The sequence below is a fragment of the Quercus lobata genome, chromosome 8, assembly GCF_001633185.2.
Source record: "Quercus lobata isolate SW786 chromosome 8, ValleyOak3.0 Primary Assembly, whole genome shotgun sequence".
Lineage (NCBI taxonomy): Eukaryota > Viridiplantae > Streptophyta > Magnoliopsida > Fagales > Fagaceae > Quercus > Quercus lobata.
In genome coordinates, this window is record NC_044911.1 from 27539657 (window position 1) to 27552068 (window position 12412).

General features: G+C 32.6%; 2 protein-coding genes across 2 annotated transcripts; one reads left to right on the top strand and one right to left on the bottom strand.

Moving 5' to 3' along the window:
- Positions 1-2943: 2943 nt before the first annotated feature.
- On the top strand, positions 2944-7370 carry LOC115956682 (glutamate receptor 2.8-like). The gene is made up of 5 exons (XM_031074991.1): positions 2944-3208; positions 3670-4922; positions 5344-5662; positions 5868-6265; positions 6731-7370. The coding sequence occupies exons 1-5, from the start codon at positions 2944-2946 to the stop codon at positions 7049-7051; spliced, it is 2556 nt and encodes an 851-aa protein (XP_030930851.1). The 3' UTR covers positions 7052-7370.
- A 981-nt stretch (positions 7371-8351) lies between these two features.
- On the bottom strand, positions 8352-11551 carry LOC115954441. The gene is made up of 4 exons (XM_031072296.1): positions 11325-11551; positions 11166-11219; positions 10883-10934; positions 8352-8755 (listed from the first exon to the last, which is right to left on the bottom strand). The coding sequence occupies exons 1-4, from the start codon at positions 11420-11422 to the stop codon at positions 8525-8527; spliced, it is 435 nt and encodes a 144-aa protein (XP_030928156.1). The 5' UTR covers positions 11423-11551; the 3' UTR covers positions 8352-8524.
- Between the last annotated feature and the right edge of the window lie 861 nt (positions 11552-12412).

Below are 12412 nucleotides of genomic sequence, written 5' to 3' on the forward strand. Positions count from 1 at the left end.
ATTTCAGATTCTGGTATATATAATATATTTTCCAAATAATGACTAATGTCAAGATTCTAGAATAACATTTGAACGTCAAGGTTTTTACCGATGACTTACACTAGTTTGCGGGTTTGGGTGAATGAGTCTGCAGTCTGCAGTCTGCACTACCTGAGGTACGTCAACAATTTCTAAAATATAGATGGTCTTGATCTACGTATGCTCCGTGCTCGTACGTTGTTTACGTTTGAATTAGTCCTGTTTTTATTTAGATATCTTTTTTCGACCAATATATGAATAAAATCAGTTGGTTATCAATCTTTTTGTACAAATGAGTAACAGTACTGAAAAATGTCAAGTCTTCTGGACGGCACATGCATGAGAGCTGCATTATTTTTATGTCTGTGAATTAGTCTAACTCGACCAGCTCCAATCTTTGTCCATGACTGAAATTAATGCAGTCTACAAAGGAAATAAGACATGCTCATTACATATGCCTTGACAAAGACTTGGCAACATATTCTAGTGACATTATACTGCCGCAGCCATAAAGTTAAAGTTCTGATAAACATTATATAAACAATATTTTTCATAATATTTTTCACAGCCATTGAGTTGTTAAGTTGTTATTAATTTTGTACGTACTTAACAAATACACTTTATTGTCCACTATTTACAATTAGCCATATTAATAGCTATGAAAACATTTGTGACTCTAAACTTGTTAATATGTTTTAATTCATTTTTTCTTAACATTTGGCAAAAATTATATTTTAATAAAAATAATTAAAATATTTTGTGAAAGAGTTGGACACAGTTAGATGTGAAACAAGATATAATTGAAAGTGATGTTTAAAATTATATTGTAATAAAAATATTTAAAATATAGACATCATATCTCTTGCTAATAAAAATAATTTATTTTCATTTAGCATCCAACTCAAATGTGAAAATGTTAAAAAAAAAAATTAATATTTCTAAGAATTCTAAAATATTACCTCATACCATACAACAAGTCAACAACTAAAGATAATATTAATTAAATATGAAAAATGATCGTCTTCGTTTGAAATTAATCTATTTCATGAATCAAATTAAATATTACGAATTTAAAAGTTTAGTAATTGTTACATCATTTAAAATTATAAATGTCTAGGTAGTTTATACATTGTTAAATTAAGAAAAAAAAACATAAACCATCAAATGACGAAATGGAGAGTACTTAAAATAGAGAGGATCTATTCCAACCAAAAATAAATAAATCTAGAGTATCCACAATTCAGTAATGGCTTGAAGTTAGGGGAGGTGGCATTGTTACTAATTTTGTTCAGCGGCTTTGACCTTCGGCTTTGTTGCTTATAGCCGTTGATTTTTTTTTTTTTTTTTTTTGGTAATAATAACAAAATTATTTTGTTTAAAATTTTTAAAGTTTTGGGTTGTTTGTTTCAGGTGAAATTGTTTTATTGGGTTTGATTATTATTATTATATAGCTTCACTATTGGTAATTTTGTTGTTGGGCTAATTTTTTGGGGCTTGTATATTTTGTTTTAAATTTTAGATCTATAAATGATTTTAGAGAAGTGCTAGGTCCACAATATTTTCACAAAAAATCTTATATGGTAAGTTGTTATTGGTTCTAATTTGAACTTATCACTTAAATTACTTTTTTACCTAATAATTGCAACCAATAACAACTTGCTACTTAAAATTTGTTGTGAAGTGTTGTGAAAATGTTTTAAGTATAGCAATTTGTTTTTTTATGACCTTTAGAAGGTGGAAAATGATAGAGTTACAAACTTTTTTACAAATTGATGATGTGTTAAGTGATTATTAGTAAGTGAAAAATAATGTGATTGGTGGGCCCATATGTGAATCAATAAGAATTTGTTACCTCAATAGTTTATAAAAATTTTGTTGAAAGTTTGTAATTGTAGCATTACTCTTAAAAGAATTAATAATATTTTTAAGGGAGTAAAGTGTAATTTTATAGAACAAAAATTGTTAAAATTAGTATTACATATATATATATATATATTTTAACTTTGGAGTGGCCATTACTCCCCAAAGCCCCTACAATTGTTGAATTGATATGTTGTGATTAAAGTAAGGACAAAATTTAGTTACAAAATTAGTTGTAACCTAAGGTAATTAAAGGTGATTTTTGACAAATCCATCATTGGATTACATTTTCTTCTTAAAGCCTCCATGCTAATGCAAAATCTCTAAAAAATTAAAGATCAATAACTATGTCATTAATAAATTGTTTAAATTGTAAGTTTTTGTAATTTAAAATTATGTAGCTTATAGATCATATAATATATAATATTCAATAGTTAGATTTTCAAAATATATGTAATATTAATCTTTTTAAACGAAATTGTAGTTTTAAGTTGCAACCAATTTTGTAGTTGAACTTTTTATTTTTATTTTTTTGATATAAGATAGAATTTCCACTCTAACCTAATCTAAATGTATATGTGTGTAAAGCTCCCTCTTGGAGACATGCATCCCAGTTCTTGCCTCTACATCCCACAAGCACTTATACTTATGGAGTGACCATTGCATCAAAGACATGCGGTGGTATTTTGTAGCTAAACTTTATTCTTAATGTAACATAAAAATCAAGTCAACCATAGATTATTATAGTAATGCCACGATCAAAATTTACTATCTCACTCGGAAGTCGGAACACATTGACACTGACATGCAAGGATATTTGAAAAGAATAGAACGGTGGACCGGTTCTAAAGGGTGTGCTTTGATTAATATCCGGAATGTGCTTGAAGAGTGACCTTCAGAGTTCAAACTAGATATGTTCTAGTCTGCAGACTCAGCAGTCAGCACAGAATTGGAGTTTTCGACGCAATTGGGATTCAATTCACAAGACTGACCAGAGAGAGCAAGATGCAAGATACTGCTACGAATACCTGCATAAATAGAGAAGTGACAGCAGTTTTGCATCAAATGGCTACAACTCTTACCTTCACATTCTTGGCCTTGGTCTTGTTACTTGTAGAAAAGGCTACCGTAGATGGAAGGACCACCACACTTGGAAAGGAACATGTCAGAGGCATTATAGGGGCAATAACAGACTACAGTTCTCGCATTGGTAAGGAACAGAAAGTGGCGATGGAGATGGCTATAAAGGATGTCTTTAACAAGACAAATCAAAGATTTGATTTGCACATTAAAAATACTCATAGTGAACCTGTACAGGCAGCTCTTGCGGGTATGTAAAAAAAAAACAGTTGAGCCTTTTTTTCTCCACTAAGTTGTACATTAAATTATTATTTTAAAGTCTTAGTCCATGGAAAGCTCTCCTTTTATTGTGAAATATATATATATATATATATATATATATTATAATTTACCTGATCCAGATATAACTTAAAGCTTGGGCACTCTTCCACTAATGTATTAATTGGGTAGAGAAAAATTTCTGCACAACTTCTTTTAATGTAAGCGTTTTTATGAACTTCAAAATATTTTTTTTGGTCAATTTCATATTATAAATTCATGGTAATGAATGATGCATAATTGAGGAATTCTCTGTTGAAATTCTGATGCATAATTGAGGAATTCTCTGTTGAAATTCTAGCAACAAGTTCTAGGGAGTCATGCTTGCTATCTTAGTAAAACAACAAGGGTGATGCATAAGTCGTTACTTTTCTAAGAGCATTATTTGTTAACTTGCAGCTTGGGATCTCATAAGGAACCAACAAGTGCAAGCCATACTGGGACCACATACATGGGAAGAAGCTTCTCTAGTTGCAGAGATTGGAAACAAAGCTCAAATCCCAGTTCTTTCTTTTGCTGATACAACTCCACAATGGGCAACAAAGAAGTGGCCTTTCCTGCTTCAAGCTTCGCCAAACCAGAATGCACAGATGAAAGCCATAGCTGCTATTATTCAGTCTTGGGAATGGCATCAGGTCATTGTAATTTACGAAGATAATGACTCTTTGCTCAGTGAAGTCATACCTCATCTTTCTGATGCCCTGCTAGAATTTGGGGCAGAGATAAGCCATACCGTAGCCCTTTCACCATATGCTTCTTCTTCTTCATTGTCTATAGAGCTCAAGAGGCTTAAAGGTGAGCAACACCGAGTTTTTGTGGTTCATTTGTCATTGACATTAGCTGTGAGACTTTTTGAGAGGGCTAAAGAAATGAACATGATGGAGAAAGACTATGTCTGGATCACTACAGAACCCTTTACAAGCTTTATCCATTCCCTCAGTGCCTCCTCCATTTCTTCAATGCAAGGCATTATAGGAGTAAAAAGCTACTTCCCCCAAAACCATCCTTATTTTCAAAACTTTTATACTAGATTTCGTAAAAACTTTAGCATGGAAAATCCAGCAGAGGACAAAAATGAACCTGGGATTTTTGCAGCGCAGGCCTTTGATGCTGTACAGATAGTTTGTCTAGCAATGATGAGAAGCAGCAAGGGCAGCCAACCATTGTTAGATAACATTATGCTGAGTGAATATAATGGCTTAAATGGAAAGGTTCAATTTATTGACAAGAAAGTAACTCCTGCACATATATTTCAGATCATCAATGTGTTTGGGAAGAGTTATAAGGAACTTGGGTTCTGGTCAAAAAGAAAGGGTTTCTCAGTGACTACTGATGAAAGAACTACAAACAACACTTCTATGAGGAGTTTGGAGAAGGTGTATTGGCCAGGTGGAACTTGGACTGCTCCAAGAGAATGGACTCTTCCAACATATGCCAACCCACTGAGGATTGGTGTACCCACCAAATCAAGCTTCAAACAATTTGTGAGTGTGGTACAAGATCAGTCAAAAAACAGTACTGCTTATGAAGGATTTGCAATTGATTTGTTCCAAGCAACTGTTGGAAGCTTGCCATATTACCTGCCATACAATTTTACTCCCTTTGATGGAACTTATGATGAAATAGTGGAGCAGGTTTATTTCAAAGTGAGAAGTTCTTCACTCCCTTTAACTTATTCAAGTCATTGAGAATATCTTAAATCCAATATTTTTGGGCTGTTAACTTTATCCTTCCTTCTCTTTTTTTTTTTGGTTGAAAAAACTCAAAGCAAGCATGTTGAGAGACATCACCAGATTGATAAACTATCATTTTAATTTTAAATTATAATAAATCTAAAGCCACAAGAAATTTTACAACAATTGATATGACATGGTGTGATTGGTCTACAATAATAATATCAATAGTGATCTTATATGAAAATGATGTTATACTAATTACAATCTATTTTTGTTTGAAGCATTATTATTTAAATTATTTTGGTTTGTTCTAATTTTGGGTCATGATGATTTCCTTTCCTTCTAGTAGCTAAGACTAATCATACTTGAAATATTTCTTTCTTGGGAGTAGAAGTTTGATGCAGTGGTTGGTGATGTAGCCATAGTGGCCAAGCGGTTTCGACATGCAGCGTTCACACAGCCCTACACAGAATCAGGATTGGTGATGATAGTTCCAGTTCGGATTCGACCACAAACTACTAATAGAGGATTGCTGTTCATGAAGCCATTCACAAAAGCCATGTGGGCTTTAATAGGGGCAATAATTGTCTATAATGGCTTTGTTGTGTGGTTGATAGAACGGAATCACAACCCTGAACTCAAAGGTTCTGCTTCGAATCAAATTGGTGCCTTGCTGTGCTTAGCCTTCACTAGTCTCTTCTCTTTACATGGTATCTTGGAAATTTTTTTTATTCTTATTATCATTCTTCACCATAGATTCTAAAACTTTTATGTTGAAACAAAAATTAATACACAACAAATTTCACAACCGCTAAGGTGACAGTTTGTGAATTTGTTGAATGTGCTGCATTGTTGGTTCTGAAATCCATCTGAAAAAGTTTGAAATATATGTCTCTAATATCACTTTATTCATAGGGGGGAAACTACATAGCAATCTATCACGCATGGCAATGGTGGTGTGGCTATTTGTAGCACTCGTAATCATGCAAATATACACAGCTAACCTAACCAGTATACTCACAGTGCAAAAGCTTGAAGCCAGTGTAAATGGTGTTGAGTCACTGCAGTATGGAAATGCAGTGGTTGGATGCTGTAGGGGATCATTCGTAGCAAAATATTTGGTAGATGTCTTACGATTCCACAAGGGAAATATCAGGACTTATAACTCACCAGAAGAATATGCTCATGCACTTAGAAGTAAGGAAATAGCAGCAGCCTTTCTTGAAGTTCCTTTTGCCAAATTATTCCTTGCAAAATACTGCAAAGAGTTTATTACTGCTGGACCGACTTACAATGTTGGAGGATTCTCATATGTAAGTTTTCTGTTAAAGGATTCTCTTTATTTTAAATAATAGATATATGTCTCTAACATTGTCAACCAAGCATTTCTCTCTCTATCATTTTTGTTCAATGGCTACGAAATTGATTTAAATATAAGTCTCAAGTGAAACACATGGTTTAATCAATGGTTTTTTTTTTCTCCTCTATGCTACTGTCATGAATATCATAAACAAATAATGGAATTGAACAGACGACAAAAACTTCAAATTGAGATGCTTTCATAAAATTTTGGATTTTTATTAACATGAAAAACCTGAGACCTAGTCAAATATGGTATGAACTACGGGTCTTTTCTTCTAATTGTCTCAAGGAAAATGAGTCTCTTTTACATATATTGTACGCTGAACAGTACTGGTAAATTAAGCGTTTCTAAGTTCAGATTTGAAGCCAACATTTTGTAAATTAAAGAATTGTATTTGATTGTGCTTGTGGCTTAGGTATTTCCAAGAGGGTCTCTGCTGCTTCATGATGTAAATAAAGCACTACTGAACGTATCTGAAAGTGGTAGGTTACGAGAATTAGAGAAAAGCATGGTTGCATCTGAGAAGTGTGTGGATTATGTGGAGTCCATTGATGAAGTTTCTAGTCTTAGCCCTACTACATTTTCGGTTCTTTTCATGTTAACTGGAGGTACATCAACGGTAGCTCTTATGGTCCATGTTGTTTTTTACAAACTTTTTGGGCATAAAACCATCTGGAGACACTTGGGTGTAATGAGAAATCGGTGGACAATCTCTCCAAGACTCAGTGGTATGTAGAAGAAACAACTACAAATTTTTCAAACACATCTATTAATTCATAATGGACTCAAGTTTAGAAATTTAAAAAGAGGAAGAACATTGAAAGAGGAGCTCAATTAATTTGAAATCTCATTCTTGTGTGTAGCTTAATTAATTTGAAGTCTCCTTTCCAACCAAACTTAGATAAGCTTTTACATTAACTTTCTCCATGCCATCATTTGTGTGCAGCTTCCTATTCATAGCCAATTGAGTAGACACTTATTTAAGGCTTGTTAAAACAGCAATTTTCAATAAGGCATCTTATATTTAAAGATAAATTAGGTCATATTGATTTAATTTTTTGCATTATAATTTTTTTTTTAATTTAAAAAATCCATTATTCCTTTTTTTTTTTTTTTTTTTTTTGGTGAGATGCAAAACGACTAATTTAAGTATTTGTAATAAGGTTGCCTCATAATCTTTGACCGTGAAGAATGAAATGGCCTGGGACAATTGCTTGTTCTCTATTTATATATAATTATTCTTATATAATATATACTCAAGCTAACTGCATCTTGAACCCTAGGTAGAAACACTCATTTGGGGTACCATAGTCATGTCAAACACTTGACATGCCTGGGACGCTTCTACATGCATGTCCCAATCATGTCATTTAAAAAAATAAAACAAAAATACAAAACACAGCTAGGACACAAGAACATGAGGAATCAAATACCCTTTTACAAAACAAAGATAACATTTATATTCTGAATAATATATAAGAATGCAACTGAAAATTAATAAATATCATTATTTTTGGTTTGTGTGCTAATTTCTAAACATCATTTAATAGTCATGGATTTGATTTATTATCTATTTTTTTTTTAATTTGATATATATTTAATATTACATGAAAAATAAATTCTTAATATATATAGAAAAAATAAATAAAAAATATATTCAATAGACGTATCCTACCATACCCTTGTCCTATTTTTTCAAAAAAAGTCATAATACCGTATCATATCCATACCTGTATCCGTGCTTCTTAGGCTTCCACTTCAGGCCTTAAGGCAATTGACTAAGTGGCCCAGTGGCAAAACCAGCCCTGATCAACATAAATGGTTCATAAAACATCACAAAGATTGGCAAGATAATTAGAAATGCTCGAGCAGCAGCAAATCAAGTCGACATTTGAAGTTAGAAGGTAACTCTCCAAGGTCATTTAGAATACAAGAGACTTTTTTAAATAAACCATGTCAAACACCATTTTTATAAGAGACTATACACTTGGATAATCCATCTTTATTTTTTTTTTTTTTATAAGATAAAAATCTAATTCATTAATAAATTGATAAGTCCTATTTTTCTTAATAAAAAATTTCAAACAGCAAATAATGTTATCATAATCACAGACAATATCATCTAGCTTGCTACAGAAACAAAAGTCTAAAGTAATGGTTTATAAAGGATACATATTCAAGTGAAAGGGATTGGTCAAATCTAATTGCTTCAAGCCAGTTGTGAATCTTGTGATTCACTGCTATCCATATGTAGATGGGAAGAGCAACTGACTGCATTTGTTTGCAAATTTTCTTTGAGGAAGAGTTGGTTGAATTTTTTATTTTCCAATGAAGACATGAGCTTGTGAAGCTGATCATTTAGACCATCTTGGACTATCTGAGGCAACAGTAGTTCTGTCCTTTCAAGAGCTTTAACTGCAGAGCTCCCTGCAAGACTAACCTGTGAGGAAATTGAAGGAAACGTGAGAAAAAAGATAAGTTCATCCTTGTTCCCCATCAAAGAAACTTTAGATCTAATGTCTGCAATGTGCATTGTAACAAAATATCTAAAGACTCTAAGTTAAACATGCACGACCATTAAGCAGCACACAACTCATTAAAGATAAAACTATAGATACAGCTTAAGCTAGACACAGTTGTCTTTGTTAGTACAAAAGACATGTCAAGGTGTTAAAAATTATAAAAGAGGAGAGAGCAACAAGAAAGCAAGGGCGCAAAACCAATTTACAACAGTAGATGTTGAGTGGACAAAATACAAATAAGAGGAAGTCATAAATCATATTGAAAAAAAGAAATGAAAAGTGATACAATAAGAAGCAAAGGACTAACTCTAAAAAGAGGATGGCAATCAGTCATTCAAATTCATGAAATAGGAAGACTATATTTAGGTGTATTCCCAAAGTTATTTTTCAGCAAGCAGATAGGGAAAAGGTGAAGGGAATCTAATTTGTACAAAGATCTTGATTAGGGTCAAGCCCTCAGGATTATTTATGACCTCAAGCAAATTCAGCATGTCTAAAGTTCTTTACAAAATAAAAATATCAGAATATCTGTAAAAAATAGAAAATACTAAATCTTTCAAAACTCTTTTTTATTTTTAAGGATAATGTGATAATTGGGAAGGGTAGATTTGAAACCTAGACATCTGTTGCAGATACTAGGAGATGCCAATTGAGATACAAAGCTCTTGGCATCTGTCAATACTCCTGGTTCTATATTTTTAAAATTAATGGCTTCCTTCCCAGTTTACTTTGTAGATCTCTCATTGAAATAAGGAAACATGACCAAGAAGAAAATTTTATCCCCGAAATATGTGAGACATAACATAGATGCATTTATATCCGTTGTGTGCAAGCAGAAAAAAGTTTGCACACCAAAATTGTGAACCTGAATGTGAAGGGCTAAAAATAAACCTATCTAACATAAAAACAAGATAAAACAAATATTAACTAGAAGGAAGGTATAACACTGAAAAAGAGGTAAGTTTTTTAATATCACTAAGTAATAAAATCATCATTACACATCCTGACTAGGGTCATGCCTTCAGGATTATGGTATGGCCACAGCTATATAACAAGCACAATTCTGAACCTTACATGAAATTTAATTTGATAAGTTGATTGAGGCAAATCAGATGTCCATACAAGTATTAGATCTTTCATATGTTTACCATACTCTTTTATATTATACTGGCAACCTTTCCTAATTGGCCATTCTTGTATTTTCTAATTTTTCAGTCTCCTCCTTTTTTTTATATCATATACCTAAATTCTACATGGCACCTGACAAACTTAATACCACATGCATATAACAATAAAAGCAATTCAGTGCTAAATTTAACAAAACCAAAACTTTAGCTTTTCTAGTACACATTCATAAGGATTCAGATAATGCAATTAGATTCACACTAATTCAAATGCTGCAGGGGCATATATTTCAAGTTTTTTTTTTCCTAAGTTTACAACTTTTTGCTGCTCCTTTTCTTCATTTCTTCTTCCTTTAGGACATGTTCTCCTTTGGTGCAGCCCCTCTTTATATTTATTCAACAATTTTTCTCCTTTTATGGATTGAAAGGGGAGAGAGAGGTGACAATGCATGTCTTTCGAAAGATCTAAAAGACAAGAATAGCCTAAAGCATAATGAGAATAAGAAACCGCACCACTCTATTTTCATTTGAAAAAAAAGGTGAAAATGGTTGGGGTGTTTCCCCTCATTTCTTTCTTTTCCTTTAAATCATGAGTTAGCAGCACATTTGCATGTATTATCTAAGTATAAACACAGAATTCATGCATTTAATACAATGCTTGACACAGATGGGCTAAAATCATTCATAGAATATATGATAACATACTTGCTAAAGCAACTACAGCTTTAATTTTTTGACATACAGCCTCCATAAAATTCCATTTATCACTAAAAAGGAAAAAAGAAAGGGCACAACTCATCAAGTTCAATAAATACCACAAGGCCTAAAATTAATTAAAAGAATTAAGTAAACTTAAGTCCACTATATGAAGATGGACAAAGTGCATAAGAATTCACATAGATAATAGATAAGTCATCATACCGATTGAGAAACCGTCTTCATCAAAGCTTTTGTTAGAGGCAGTATGCAAAACCTTTTAGAAGTAAAAAGAGAAAAAGAAAAAAAGAATAAGCATAAAATTATAGAATTCAAATTTGTGCCATGACTAAGATTAAACTCTGGGTTTTTCTTTCTTATTCCTTTTTTTACCATCCCAATTTTTCTTTCTGAAATTACAACAACCGAAAGCATAAAACTCCCCAATATTATTCCAGCATGTTTTCTCTGTTCTGAAGGAAAACTAGGTTAAAGAAGAAAAACATACATTCCTCGGCCTCCAGCAAGTGCTTCCTCAGATGGGTCTTTCCATTCGTCAATTCTGCAAAGTGAAAATCAATCAATTTTATGCTTCACTATGATATATATATATATATATATATATATATAGATAGATAGATAGATAGATAGAGAGTGAGTGACTTACACCCAACCGTAACGACGGTCGAAAAGAAGGCGTTTGGAGGAGTCTGGCATTGAAATTTTGGAGTCCATAGCCATAGCCATAGCCATAGCCATAGCCATATCATTAACCTCAACACTCAAAGCGCTTTTGTCTTTCTTGAGCAGTTGAGCAGTGAGCAGCACCAAGAATGACAGCTACAAAAGCAAGAAATGCTCCTCTTTTCGCTTCTTGTGATTGTAATTGTGTAACCCGACCCAAGAAATAAGCCCCAATCAATATCTACTGGGCTTTAACTTGGTGGATTTGAGTCGGCCCTCCCCTTTGTCCTAGTGTTCCTATTGGTTGAGTTATTGGACCGAGTATGCCTAACCACATGGGTCTTGAATATCACTACCAAGTTATCAATTACTAGAAAAAATTATGCCCATAATCAATCACATTAAAATTATAATCAAATGAGTTATAATAAATTAATTGGGCTTGGGCTCAGTTGGTAATGGATCTTTATCATCCAACCATCTTATTGGTGGCCTGTTGTTGGTATCTATACTAATTATGTTTTTTGAAAGGTTTCAGGTTATTGAATCAAAGCTCAATAACCTGTGGTCGTTAATTACTTTTTGGTCAAGAATTTAGGATTATAATCCCTTTGTTTCTATAAAATTAAAAATCTAATCCCTTTCTCCTAATTATATATACCAAAAGGAAAAATAAATAAAAATCTTGGCCAAGAGTCCATATCCTTAATATCTTTTTTTCCCACGTATAAGAGCATTCACAAAAGTGGAGCTAAAAATTTAGCAATTTAGCTCCACAAAAAGTTACTTTATCTATTTTACCTACACACATACTACAACAGTGGATCTATTTTAACTTTCAAAACAATAAAATAGTATAAATATTATAATAAAATAATATATCCACTACAATAAAATAATATATACTCTACAATAAACATCAATCACAACCACACACACAACCACAACCACAACCACCACCACCACCACAGCCCATAACAAAGAAAAAAAAAAATCAACCAAGCCCACACCCACCTGACCCACCAGGCAACACCCACACCATGGCAATCAAATTCACGCAATGCAAAAAAA